At 40.7% G+C, this 14,478-nt stretch overlaps 1 protein-coding gene across 1 annotated transcript in view; it reads left to right on the top strand.

The window, feature by feature from the left end:
• The window catches only part of pgbd5 (piggyBac transposable element derived 5), a 75,209-nt gene that overhangs the window by 2,527 nt on the left and 58,204 nt on the right, over positions 1–14,478 (top strand). Inside the window, exon 2 of the mRNA XM_043681005.1 lies at positions 8,562–8,989. Coding sequence (XP_043536940.1) covers positions 8,562–8,989 — 428 coding nt within the window. The remainder of the gene's footprint in view (positions 1–8,561; positions 8,990–14,478) is intronic.

Raw genomic sequence — 14,478 nt, 5'->3', positions numbered from 1 at the left:
ATGTGAGTACTGAGTTACAATTAAGTAGAATGGATGGCTTTGAGCTATGTAGAGAAGAGGTGTTGGGAATTCTGGAAAGGGTGAAAATAGATAAGTCCCCTGGGCCTGATGGCATTTATCCTAGGATTTTCTGGGAAGCAAGGGAGGAGATTGCAGAGCCATTGGCCTTGATTTTTATGTCCTCATTGTCTGCAGGAGTAGTGCCAGAAGATTGGAGGCTAGCAAATGTGGTTCCCTTGTTCAAGAAGGGGAGTAGGGATAACCCTAGTAACTATAGGCCGGTGAGTCTCACTTCAGTTGTGGGCAAAATCTTAGAGAGGATTGTAAGGGATAGGATTTATGAACATCTGGATAGGAATAATGTGATCAAGGATAGTCAGCATGGTTTTGTGAAGGGCAGGTCGTGCCTCACAAACCTTATTGAATTCTTTGAGAAAGTGACTAAGGAGGTAGACTAGGGTAAAGCGGTAGATGTGGTGAATATGGATTTTAGTAAGGCGTTTGATAAGGTTCCCCATGGTAGGCTCCAGCTAAAAATACAGAGGTATGGCATTGAGGGTGAGTTGGAGGTTTGGATTAGGAATTGGCTGGCTGGAAGAAGATAGAGGGTAGTAGTTGATGGTAAAGGTTCATCTTGGAGTGCAGTTATTAGCGGTCTTCCGCAAGGATCTGTTTTGGGACCATTGCTGTTTGTCATTTTTATAAATGACCTGGAGGAGGGGTTAGAAGGTTGGGTGAGTAAGTTTGCGGATGATACAAAAGTCCGGTGGAGTTGTTGACAGTGAGGAAGGATGTGTAAGGTTACAACGGGATATAGATAAGCTGCAGAGCTGTGCAGAAAAGTGGCAAATGGAGTTCAGTGTAGTAAGTGTGAGGTGATTCCCTTTGGTATGAGTAACAAAAAGATGGGGTTCTGGGCTAATGGTCGGATACTTGGTAGTGTGGATGAGCAGAGGGATCTTGGTGTCCATGTACACAGATCTCTGAAAGTTGCCACCCAGGTAAATAGTGCGGTGAAGAAGGCATATGGCGTACTGGCTTTCATTGGTAGAGGAATTGAGTTCCGGAGTCCTGAGGTCATGTTGCAGTTGTATAAGACTCTGGTGCGGCCGCATCTGGAGTATTGTGTGCAGTTTTGGTCGCCATACTATAGGAAGGATGTGGAGGCACTGGAAAGTGTGCAGAGGAGGTTTACCAGGATGGTAGGAAGATCGTATGAGGAAAGGCTGAGGCACTTGGGGCTGTTTTCATTGGAGAAAAGAAGGTTTAGGAGTGACTTGATAGAGGTGTACAAGATAATTAGGGGTTTAGATAGGGTTGACCATGAGAACCTTTTTCCATGTATGGAGTCAGCTATTACGAGGGGGCATAGCTTTAAATTAAGGGGTGGTAGGTATAGGACAGATGTTAGGGGTAGATTCTTTACTCAGCGAGTCGTGAGTTCATGGAATGCCCTGCCAGTAGCAGTGGTGGACTCTCCCTCTTCATGGGCATTTAAACGGACATTGGATAGGCATATGGAGGATAGTGGGCTAGTGTAGGTTAGATGGGCTTGGAGCGGCGCAACATCAAGGGCCAAAGGGCCTGTACTGCGCTGTATTTTTCTATGTTCTATGTAAACTCAAATTAGAAGTAGGCATCAATAATTTCCATATCAACTGTTGTGGTACAATTTCACAATCCACCAGGAGACTCGGGTACTGATTATAATTAAGTATGAGAAAGTGAGGACTGCAGATGGTGGAGAATCGAAGGGTTCTTGCCCAAAACGTCAATTCTCCTACTCCTGGGATACTGTCTGACCTGCTATGCTTTTCTAGCACCACACTCTTGATTACAGATTATAATTGTTTATTCAAGCGCATGCAGGAAGAACCAAACCTCAGGCAGTCTGACTGAACTCTGGGATAAACCCATAAATTCTCATCTTATACACCTTGAGTGTCACATTCAATTTTTATGATTAATTTGCGATCGTACATAAAATATTTACTTTGCTCCCACAGTATGTACATCACTCACTGTTTTTACCTGTCTAAGACTTTCCCTTATTCTGCATCTTTATTTCTATCCCTCAATCCCTGGCTGGGCTCTTTGCCCAAGTCCTATTCTTTATTCTGTAAAGTGTATACCTGTTAATCTTCTGTTCTTCTCTGCATACATCTTATTTTGCTGAAAGACTCTTCTCTTCTAACTGAAACTGTTTAGCACTTCTTTTAATCGTCCACTAAACGTAAAACCACAGCACGCTAAGAAAAGCATGAAACTTCCTTGACATACATTGACAAAAGGTGGGACACATTAACAATAGTATTTTGTAAAATAACTGGCACTGTGATCATATATCTCACAGCACTATTTATAGGGGGCCCTCTTGTGGAACAGTGGTAGTATCCTTACCCTGAACTGAGACATCCAGGTTCATACCCCACCTAGAGGTATATAATAACTGAACAGGTTTATTACAAAAATAGATTAAGAGAAAAAAACAGACACCTAGCAGCTCTCTTGATACAATGCCCCTACCCCTGGACTGGGAAGATAGGGTTCAGGTCCCATCAGCTCCAGAGTTGTGTAATAACATCTCTGAACAGGTTGATTAGAGAAATAGATTAATTTTTTTAAAAAATAAGCAGACCCTGTATATTGCTGGTTAGAGCAGTTTATTGCCCATTGCTAAATGACCAGTAGGCATTTGAGTCAATTATGTTGCTGTGGGTCTGGATGTAGGCAAGGCTAAGTAAAAATCCTAAAGTTCATGAGTGAACCAGATATTTTTACAAAACTTAGTGGTTAAGTTTGTTCTTTAATTTGAAATCACTATCTGTCATGGTGGGATTTGAACCCATGCCTTCAGAACATTATAGGAGAATATTACTGAAGATGTTGGAATTTGTATTGAAAACAACAAATGCTGGAGATCACAGTGGATCAGGCAGTATCTGTGGAGAGACAGTAAGCTAACATTTCAAGTAGAGATGACTCAAAGCATTAGCCTGAAGTTCATGTTTACTAGTCCAGCAAAACCACCACCTCCTCATGTATTTAAATCACATGCACAAAGCTGGAACATTTTAACCAGGCAGTTACTGCATTTTCGAATGATATTTAATAATTGGCACGCTATTCATTATAAAGCTACTGTTGCATTTTCATAGTAAAGTAATTCCTAACTGTATGCAGTCTTAACTTAGAAATTCCACACTTACTTACAAGGGTTTCATTATCTCAGTCATTTCACTTTTCTCTGGCAGCCATTTCACTGTGTAATCCTTTATGATGGATTTAAAGCTGTTCTCAAACTCCTCTTCTCTGCTTTCCAACCATCCTCTCCTCGCCTTACCTGGCAGTCCTCCCTATAGTTTCCTCATTATCACCAGTTATTTTCCATCATTAGTGAGAGAGAACCAGCCACAAATGGAGAAGCAATTCCTCCCCAATTTTGTGCTTTCTGCATAAACTTCTACATGTGATTTTTCTCCATTGCTTGCCTTCTGTATTTTGAGGTGACCCTTCTGAAGAGGGGTCACTGGACCCAAGACCTTAATTATGCTTTCTCTTCTCAAATGCTGCTAAACCTGTTGAGTTTTCCCAGCAATTTCTCTTTTTAATTTCATAGTTGATTTAAGTGTCTAAGAATAAACTTTAAGGTGTTGTTAATAGTGTTTAGCAATGGTATGCTATTGAATAGTAAGAGGAAATAGTTATATTTTATCATGTTAGAAATGGTCATTGCCTGGCACTTGTGAAAGTTGCTTATTACTTGTCAAACTAATTTCTAATATTGTGCAAGTATTGGGGGCCCTCTTGTGGCATAGTGGTTGTGACCTGAGACCTGGGTTCAAGTCCCACCTGATCCAGAAGGTGTGTGATAACATCTCTGAACAGTTTGCTTAGGAGAAAAAGATGATGTGCAGGTCTTTCCATATGTGGCCATGGACCCTTTCAGGATTTGAGTTGCAAACAATACTGAACATTGTGCAATTCCAGTGAACAACCCCAGTTCTTACATTAAAGATAGGTTATAGATGTTGTTGGGTCTAGACACTATTATGGGAAACTCCTGCATCAACAGCATGAGAATGATGGACCTCAATATCCACAAATACCTTTCTTCATGCTAGATATGACTCCAGTAGGATGACGTTCCATTGACTTGTGTCTTTTTGAGCTCCCTAATTTAGTCAATTGAGGGCTTGCTATTGAGGGCAATCATTCTTACCAGAACTAATGAATTCAGCTCTTTTGTCTATATTTGAAGAAAGACTTAAGGTACTTGCAGTACCGTGCTGCTTGATCGTGTCAATTACACCCTCTCACTTTAATCAGTAGTAGAATGATGGAGCAGTAATGCTGCTTTTTTGAACAAGGCACTCTTCCACCCTGTCAGGTAAATAGAGTTGCATCTGTACTGGAACATAGCTAAGTTTTTAGCTAGTTTTGGAGCATGTCCTTCAGTACTATTGTTGGAATGTTGCATGGTCATAGCCTTTGCTGTATTCGGTGCCATCTTCTGTCTCTGGATATCACATGGCCGAAGATTGACATCTGTGATGCAGGGGCTTGCAAGAAGAGGTTGGGATGCATTATTGACTTGGCACTTCTTACTAGTTGTTAATGCTTCAATTTCTCTCTTGCACTGATGTGCTGATGGATGTGTTTGTGGAACTCTACCTTTTGCTTGTTGTTTAAATGTGCATCACTGTTGTTAACTGAAGAGCTTTGATTTTATTTATTCATTGCAGAATTAACTTATTCTGTTTTCACTTTGGTATTTCTACTGTTTAACAGTTTGTGAGGAAGATGTAGAATCTGCAAAGGAATATAGATAAGTTAAATAAGAGGCAAATTAGGTATAATGTAGAAAGTATGAACTTGTCCATTTTGGCAAACGGAATAAAAAGAAGTATGTTATTTAAATAGTAAGATTGAAGAACTGCAGTTCAGAAGGATCTGTGTATCTTGGTACATCAGTCTCAAATATTTAGTGTGAAAATGCTGCAAGTGATTGGGAATGGAATTGTTGATGTTTATTATTGGAGGATGGAAAATACAAATATAGATGTTTTGCTACTGTTGTACTGGACATTGGTGAGACCTCATCTAGAGTGTTCTATACAGCTTGGTCCCTGTATCTAAGAAAGGACGTAATTGCATTGGTAGCAGTTCAGAGAAAATTCACTTGACTGATCCTTGGGATGACAGGATTATTTTTTTGTATGGGGTTGGGGCTGTATTCATTGAGTTCAGAATCGTGGGAAGTGATCTTACTGAAACATCCAAGATCTGCAAGAACTTGAAAGTATGTGTTCCCTTATGGAAGAGACTAGAACAAGAAGGCACAGTTTAAAAATAAGAATGGAGATAAAACTGTATTCTTTGGGGTTAAGAATTTGTGGAATTCTCTTCCCCGGAAAGTGGGAGAGTCATTGCACATTTTAAGGCATGAGTAAATAGATTTGTGACTAACTAGGAAGTCAATGGATTTCTGGGATTGAGACCACAATCAGATCAGCCATGGACTTGCTGAATGGCAGAGCAGACACAAGGGACCAGATAGCGTACTCCTCATCTCAATTCAGAGTTTGTATGTGTGTGCATTCTGTTTTAGCATCAAATTACATAGATAATTTTAGGTATATCTAGCGCGGTTCCTGGCTTGCTATTCTGCACTCGTCATTGAGTCAGGGATAGTACTAGATCCCAGAAAGTGGCATGCAGATTTGCTAAAAGAAATAGCAGATCAGGGAATTTGGAGCATTTGAGATTTCAACAAAATGGACAAAAAGATTGATTTAAGAGGGGAAAAAATAGAACGAGAGTAAGCTTGAAGGGAATGTACAAAATGCTTGTGACAGTTTACAGTTTGTATTGATATGTGAAGAGAAAAAGGTTAGTGAGGACAAATGTAGGACCCTTACAGTCAGAAACAAGGCACGTTAGAATTGGGAACAAAGATGGTAGACCAATTAAATACATATTTTAGTCCTATCTTCACAAAGGAGGACACTATGTCCCAAAGATGTTGGGGGTCTAGCAAGAGGAAGGAACTGAAAAAATAAAATCAGTATTAGTAGGGAAAAGGTGTAGGGGAAATTGGGGTTAAAAAAAAGTCACCAGAGCCTGATGATCTACATCTGAGTTTTTAAGGAAGTGGTGGTAGAAATGTGGATGTGTGAATGATTATCTTTCAAGGTTCTATAGACTCTGGAACATTTCCTACAGATTGGTATAGCTAATGTTACTTCACTATCTTAAAAATAAGGAATAGAGAAAACAGGAAACCATAGACTAGTTAGCCTGATATTGGTAATAGGTCCATTCTAAAAATGTAAGAACAGCAGACTTGGAAAGCACTATCAAAATTGGACAGTCAACATGGATTTGTAAAAGAGAAACCATGCTTGACAAATCTTCTGAATTTTTCAAAGATGTAACTTGTAGAGTTGATAAGGACAGCCCTATGGTTTACTTGGATGATCAAGCTTTCAATGATGTCCCACATAAGAGGTTAGCATGCAAAATTAGAGTGCATGATATTGTGGTAGTGTACTGACATGGATTGTGATGGTTGGCAGATTGTGATGGAAACAAAGTAGGAGTAAACAAGCCTTTATCCAAGTAGTAGCAAGTGACTAGTGGGGTACTGCAGAAATTAGTACTTAGATCTCAGCTATTCACAATATATATTAATGGTTTAATGAGGGAACAAAATGTAATATCTCCAAGTTTGCAGATGACACAAAGCTGGATGGGAGAATGAACTGAGGAGAATATCAAGGTGCTTTGATTTTACAAATTTAGAGGGCAAATATATTACAGGTGAAGAATAATTTGGATAAACATGAGGTTATCCATTTTGGCAGCAAAAACAGGAAGGCAAATTATTACTTGGTGATAGATTGAGAAAGGAGGAAGTGCAACAAGACCTGGTGTCGTAGTACACCAGTTGCTGAAAGTAAGCATGCCGACGCAGTAAGCAGCAAAGAAGACAAATGCTTGGCTTTCGTAGTGAGAGGTTGAGCATACAAGAACAGGGATATCTTGCACTACAATTGTGTGGGCCTGTGTGAGATCACACTTGGGGTATTGTGTGCAGTTCTATCTCTTTTATTTGAGGCAAGATATTCTGGCTATATAGGGAGTGCTTCAAAGCTTTACTAGACTGGTTCCCAGGTTGGCAGGACTGATGTAAGAAGACTGGATTGTTTATGACTGTATTCACTGGAATTTAGAAGAATGAGGGGAAATCTCGTAGAAACCTACAAACATCTAACAGGACTAGACAGGATGAAATGCGGTAAGGATGTTCCTGATTACTGGGAAGTCCAGAACCAGAAGCCACAGTCCAAGATACAGGGTGAGCCATTGAGGATTGAGATATGGGGAAATTTCTTCACCCAGAGCATGGTAAGCCTGGAATTCTCTGCCACGCAAAGTGGTTGAAGCCAAAACATTGAATGTTTTCAAGAAAGAATGAGATATGGTTCTTGTGGCTAAAGGGGTCAGTATGTCGGGAGGCTGGGAGCAGGGTGCCAAGTTAGATGATCATGTAGATTGGTGTGGTAGGCTCAAAGGGTACTACGAACTGAGCCAAGGCTGCCGCTTAGCAAATGAAAAGTTACGATCTATGAGTTGGGCTGCACCATGTGGCTGGAAAGACTTGATTTCTATTAATTGCATCCATAAGAGTGACAGGCAACATGGAGGAAGATTGTTATTAGTGAATGAGTGGATAAGATTAAAAATGCACTGCCTGATTGTGTTGTGGATATCGATTTCACTGGAGGAGGAAAAATGTGCGGAGATATGGTGACAGAGCAGGGGTGTGGGCTTAATGGATTGCCCTTTGAAAGAGCAAAAAGAAAATGGGCCAAATGACTACCTGTGCTGTACTATTCTTTGATTCAATCTCAATGATACTGTGCATGACGTTTAGAGCAGTTTTTGTTTTCATATTTTAAAGAGAGGAACACAAATTTAGTCTTTTGAACTTGTTGTGCTGGTCAATTTGAATTTACATCCATCTTCTTGTCTTGATTGTATATTACTTAATCCCCAATAATTGCCTAGTAGATATTTGTCTATTTTTAATTTTGACATTTTTATTTTCCCCAATCACCCCAACAATGTTTAGATTGAGAAAGTTCCAAGTTTGCTTCATGTGAAGCTTTTCTAAAATTACCTCTGAATATCTTAATTTTTTAGTTATCATCCCTTGTTTGGACTCTCCTGTTAGAGCAAACAGTTTCTGTCTCCTACCCTATGAACTCCTCTAATAATTTTAAACCCCTGAATAATTTTAAACCAGACCATTATTAAATAATAGGGGGAATCACCATGGCATGGCAATTATTGACTTAAAGCTAAGAAGGCAGTTATGTACTTTCCTAAAATATAATCGTCAATAAGTAGTACAGATCAAATTGATTGGATGGTAAAATCCAAAAACGCTGTGTTGCTTTTGTTAATGATTGTACTTATGCAACCAATTACAGATTTTTACGCATTTCACTGAAAAGTAACCCAAGACATTTGTTTCTTGCTTATTCTTGCTACAGGTCCCGTACATCAGATGCCACTAAATGCAAGTGCAATTGACTTCTTTCAGCTCTTTGTCCCTGATAATGTTATAAGGAACATGGTTGTTCAAACAAATATGTATGCCAAAAAGTACCAGGAAAGATTTGGTTGTGATGAAGGTTGGAGTGATGTTAGTCTTCCAGAGATGAAAACATTTTTGGGATATATGATCTCCACTAGCATTCACCACTGCGAATCTGTCCTCAGCATATGGAGCGGTGGATTTTACAGCAACAAGAGCATTGCACTGATGATGACACAAATGAGATTTGAAAAGATCCTGAAGTACTTCCACATTGTAGCATTTCGCTCCAGCCAGACAACGCATGGATTGTATAAAATTCAACCTTTTTTGGATTGCCTACAAATGACATTTGATACTGCATTCAAGCCATCTCAAACACAGGTACTGTCATCAGTGTCACTCTGAACTATGCACTTTTGCTTGAGTATCCATTTCTAATTTGATTTCAGAAAGATTGTTTAATGATATCAAAATCTATAGAATTTACCTGATAATTATTATATATGCTGTCCTGTGTACTCCCCATTAGCACTGAGATGTATAAAAGAATTGATTTTCTTCCATGGCACTATGTTCTAACAGTCTTTGTTCCATGCAGTGCACTAACCATGGATGAATCCTAGCACAGCAGCCGCCGTATGCCTTATTGTTGGCTTGCTGCTGAGATTCAACAGATGGAGTTCTAAATCTGGCTGTAATTGCCAGTGGAAGCTCAGTGCATCTGCACAAGGAGAGGAATATTGATTGGAGGGAGCTTTGTGGTTTTAGGGGTTTGGGAAAACCTTACTGCTCTTGGAATTGTTTGGCTCACCAATTGCTTCAGTGGAGGCCCACACTGACATTCAGCATGCATACATACTATGGGGGGAAAAATTTACCCAAGACAGAAATCTAAAAAAAAAATCATTTCAGGCTGATGAATAATGGTTGGTTATTTGGTAATACTTCATGCATCTTTACATGCTGGCGCAATAACTTGATTTGCTTTATTTTTTCTCTGGAATGTTTGATCTGAAAGCTATCATCATTATAAAACCAGGAAAAGCTGATAACTCAAGGATAGTGCCAGAAATTCTGAAATGTCCTACTTTTTTTTTTAACCCAGTACTTTGCCAGTACTTTGCTTCATACTTTTCATTTTGCATTCCTTACTCTCCAATACACTGTCCTCAGAATTATGTTTGCTGTCTGAACTGCATTTTCATTTTTTGCAGAATTTTGTTTTGGTTGTCACCAATAGACTTTCTTCTCATCTACTAACTACTTAGTTGTGCATGTATTTATTTTATATTGCTCTGTCTTAGTTGTGTAAAAGTTAGTAATAACCACTGATTCCATTGATTAATGAAACAAACTGATTAAGTGAGCAACTTTATTCACTACTCACCAAATCCATCCATGTCTGAAAAGCATGTTAAATGTTCCTCCATTGATACCCTGCTCTGTTCCTTAGTCACCACTACCACTTCACCTTCCCATGAACACCTGTCCTTTTCGATCACTCATTAAGACACCAAGCATTCTTCCAGGTACCATGGCAGTGTACTTGTGCAAATTTCAAGTTAGACTAGTGTATTTCTGCCTGTGATGCTGATCCCCAACATTAGACGTCCACTTTGCAGAACACCTCCATTCAGTCCATAGCTGTGGTCCCGAAACTTTAGTTTGATTTAAAAAAAATATATATTTCTCTGCCCCTCTCTCACTTGGACCTCATTATTTAGCCTTTTGCACTGTTTTAATGAAGCTCAACACAAGTGCAAGTAATAGAATCACATTTTTTGATTAAGCACCTTATGTCTTGTGAATTATTTCTGATTGTGAATTATTTCTGATTGTAGAACTGTTCTCAATTTTTTTTGGGACAACTATTAGTAATGATTCTGTTTTTTTCCCTCAGTGATTGGAAATGTGTAACATTACCAGCAACTCTGAAATGTTTTTACCTCAGTCAAGAATTACTATTCACAGTCATTGAAGGGAGGTAGGGCATGGTGGCAGTGTCCCTCCACTAGTAATTCAGACACCTGGGTTAATGCTCAAGGGAGTTCAAATTTCACCATGGCAGATGGTGAAATTTAAATTCAGTTTACAAAAAAAATCTGGAATTAAAAGCTAGTCAAATGTGACTGTGAAACCATTTTGATTATTGTAAAAACCTATCTGATTCACTGTGTCCCTTCAAAAGGAAAGATTCACCTAGTCTGGCCTACAGATGTGTGACCCCAGAAGTGTAGTTCACTCTTAAATGCCCTCTTGCAAGCCAATCAGTTAACCACTACAATAACTCATAAATGGAAACAAATTGGATTGAGTCATCCTCAGTGAAGCCACTGGAAATGACAATGACTTTGTAGAGTCTCTTTACTAACATAGATTCTACATAATCCAAGATGGAGGACGGGAAAATATTGTGGCTGTAAGAGCTGCTCCTTTATAGAACATAGAACATAGAAGAATACAGCGCAGTACAGGCCCTTCGGCCCTCGATGTTGCGCCGATCCAAGCCCCCCTAACCTACACTAGCCCACTATCCTCCATATGCCTATCCAATGCCCGCTTAAATGCCCATAATGAGGGAGAGTCCACCACTGCTACTGGCAGGGCAGTCCATGAACTCACGACTCGCTGAGTAAAGAACATACCCGTACCATCTGTCCTATACCTACCCCCCCCCCCTTAATTTAAAGCTATGCCCCCTTGTAATAGATGACTTCATACGTGGAAAAAGATTCTCACTGTAGTCTTATACAACTGCAACATGATGTCAGGACTCCGGAACTCAATTCCTCTACCGATAAAAGCCAGTACGCCATATGCCTTCCTCACCGCACTATTTACCTGGGTGGCAACTTTCAAAGATTTGTGTACATGGACACCAAGATCCCTCTGCTCATCCACACTACCAAGTATCCGACCATTAGCCCAGTACCCCATCTTTTTGTTATTCTTCCCAAAGTGAATCACCTCACACTTAGCTACATTGTATTCCATTTGCCACCTTTCTGCCCAGCTCTGCAGCTTCTCTATATCCTGCTGTACCCTGCCACATGCTTCCTCACTGTCAACAACTCCTCCGACTTTTGTGTCATCCGCAAACTTGCTCACCCAACCTTCTAGCCCCTCTTCCAGGTCATTTATAAAAATGACAAACAGCAATGGTCCCAAAACAGATCCTTGCGGAACACCGCTAGTGACGGCACTCCATGAAGAAACTTTGCCATCAACTACTACCCTCTGTCTTCTTCCATCCAGCCAATTCCTAATCCAAACCTCCAACTCACGCTCAATGCCATATCTCCGTATTTTCTGCAGTAGCCTTCCATGGGGAACCTTATCAAACGCCTTACTAACATTCATATATACCACATCTACCGCTTTCCCCTCATCACCCTCCTTCGTCACCTTTTCAAAGAATTCAATAAGGTTTGTGAGGCACGACCTGCCCTTCACAAAACCATGCTGACTATCCTTGATCACATTATTCCTATCCAGATGTTCATAAATCCTATCCCTTACAATCCTCTCTAAGATTTTGCCCACAACAGAAATGAGACTCACCGGCCTATAGTTACTAGGGTTATCCCTCCTCCCCTTCTTGAACAAGGGAACCACATTTGCTAGCCTCCAATCTTCTGGCACTACTCCTGTAGACAACGAGGACATAAAAATCAAGGCCAAAGGCTCTGCAATCTCCTCCCTTGCTTCCCAGAGAATCCTAGGATAAATGCCATCAGGCCCAGGAGACTTATCTATTTTCACCCTTTCCAGAATTTTTTTCACCCTTTCCAGAATTTTGAGGTATTTTAGGTGTTGCAGGTGACTCCCTCAAATTCTAAGAGCAATAATTAGTGTTTTATAAGCTGTTACATCATTTTGGAACTTTGGCTGGGGTGGGGGGGAAATCAAAACAATGGCACTTTAAAAAGGAGGAAAGAACAAAGGCAGTGTGTGTGTGAGAGAGAGATCGAGAGACAGACAGACAGAGAAAGAAACCTATATTGCTTTCTGACACAGCAGTGAATCTGCATGCTACTGCCTTGACTGTTTTGAGTTCAAGTATTTCTGGACATCGGAGTGCATCTAAGAAAAATTAACAAACACCGAAATTCACAGCTGACCTTGGAGGAATCTGTGTGGGAGTGCTCACAGCACACGAGCAGATAAGTGCATGGTTTTTGTGTAACCTTGCTGACTTTTTAAGTGATTAGAATGGGTTCTTTTTGGTTATGTTTTATTGAGATCTGTCTCTTGAATAAAATTTAAAACTGTAAGCCATAGGCACTAAGTTAGCCTGGAGCGGTGTTTTAAATCAGTAAGACTGTGCTATTTTCTATAAATTGTTAAAGTGCAAAGATGGCAGTTAATTGAGTAATGTGCTCTTCCTGCCGGATGTGGGAGATTAAGGAGAATTTCCACATTACTGACGGTTACGTCTGCAGTAAGTCTGTTTGGTTGCCAATCCTATCAGATCACATGGATCAGATGGAGAGGCAGCTAGAGGCAATGAGGAATTTACAGGAGTTGGGAGTGTGATGGATGGTAGTTATAGGAAGGGAGAAAAACCCAGATACAGTTAGTAGATGGGTTACGGCCAGGAGAGGGAGGCAGATAGTGCAGGAGTTTCCTGTGGCTTTATTTCGGAATATGTAGGGGGTGATGGACTCTCAGGAATGTAGCATAAATAGCCAAGTTTCTGATACCGAGAATGTCTCGAGTGTAACAAGGGGTCTGTCAGGTTTCAAGCAATTGATTGTGATAGGGAACTCTCTAATCAGGCGCAGAAGCATCCATCTGTGCCTCTGACAGCAAGAAATTAGAATGGTATGTTGTCTCCCTGGTGTCAGGATCAAGCATATCTCTGAGAGAGTGCAGAATATTCTCAAAGGGGAGTGGGACCAGCAGGAGATCATTGTACACATTGGAACTAACGACATAGGAAGGGAAAAGGATGAGATTCTGAAGGGGCAATGTAGGACGTTAGGCAGGAATTTAAAATGGAGGTCCTCGAGGGTAGTAATATCTCGATTAGTCTCAATGCCACGAGCTAGTGAAGGTAGGAATAAGAGAATAGAGCAGATGAATGAGTGGCTGAGGAGCAGGTGCAGGGGAGAAGGGTTCACATTTTTGGATCATTGGAATCTCTTCTGAGGTAGAAGTGACCTAGAACATAGAACATAGAAAAATACAGCGCAGTACAGGCCCTTTGGCCCTCGATGTTGCGCTGATCCAAGCCCACCTAACCTACACTAGCCCACTATCCTCCATATGCCTATCCAATGCCCGTTTAAATGCCCATAAAGAGGGAGAGTCCACCACTGCTACTGGCAGGGCATTCCATGAACTCACGACTCGCTGAGTAAAGAATCTACCCCTAACATCTGTCCTATACCTACCACCCCTTAATTTAAAGCTATGCCCCCTCGTAATACCTGACTCCATACGTGGAAAAAGGTTCTCATGGTCAACCCTATCTAAACCCCTAATCATCTTGTACACCTCTATCAAGTCACCCCTAAACCTTCTTTTCTCCAATGAAAACAGCCCCAAGTGCCTCAGCCTTTCCTCATACGATCTTCCTACCATACCAGGAAACATCCTGGTAAACCTCCTCTGCACACGTTCCAGTGCCTCCACATCCTTCCAATAGTATGGCGACCAAAACTGCACAAAATACCCCAAGTGCGGCCGCACCAGAGTCTTATACAACTGCAACATGACCACAGTACTCCGGAACTCAATTCCTCTACCAATAAAAGCCAGTACGCCATATGCCTTCTCCACCGCACTATTTACCTGGGTGGCAACTTTCAGAGATCTGTGTACATGGACACCAAGATCCCTCTGCTCATCCACAATACCAAGTATCC

This window comes from Chiloscyllium plagiosum, chromosome 3 (genome assembly GCF_004010195.1).
Source record: "Chiloscyllium plagiosum isolate BGI_BamShark_2017 chromosome 3, ASM401019v2, whole genome shotgun sequence".
Classification (NCBI taxonomy): domain Eukaryota; kingdom Metazoa; phylum Chordata; class Chondrichthyes; order Orectolobiformes; family Hemiscylliidae; genus Chiloscyllium; species Chiloscyllium plagiosum.
The sequence above is the reverse complement of the archived record's forward strand: the minus strand, read 5'-3'. Positions and strand labels throughout refer to the sequence as shown.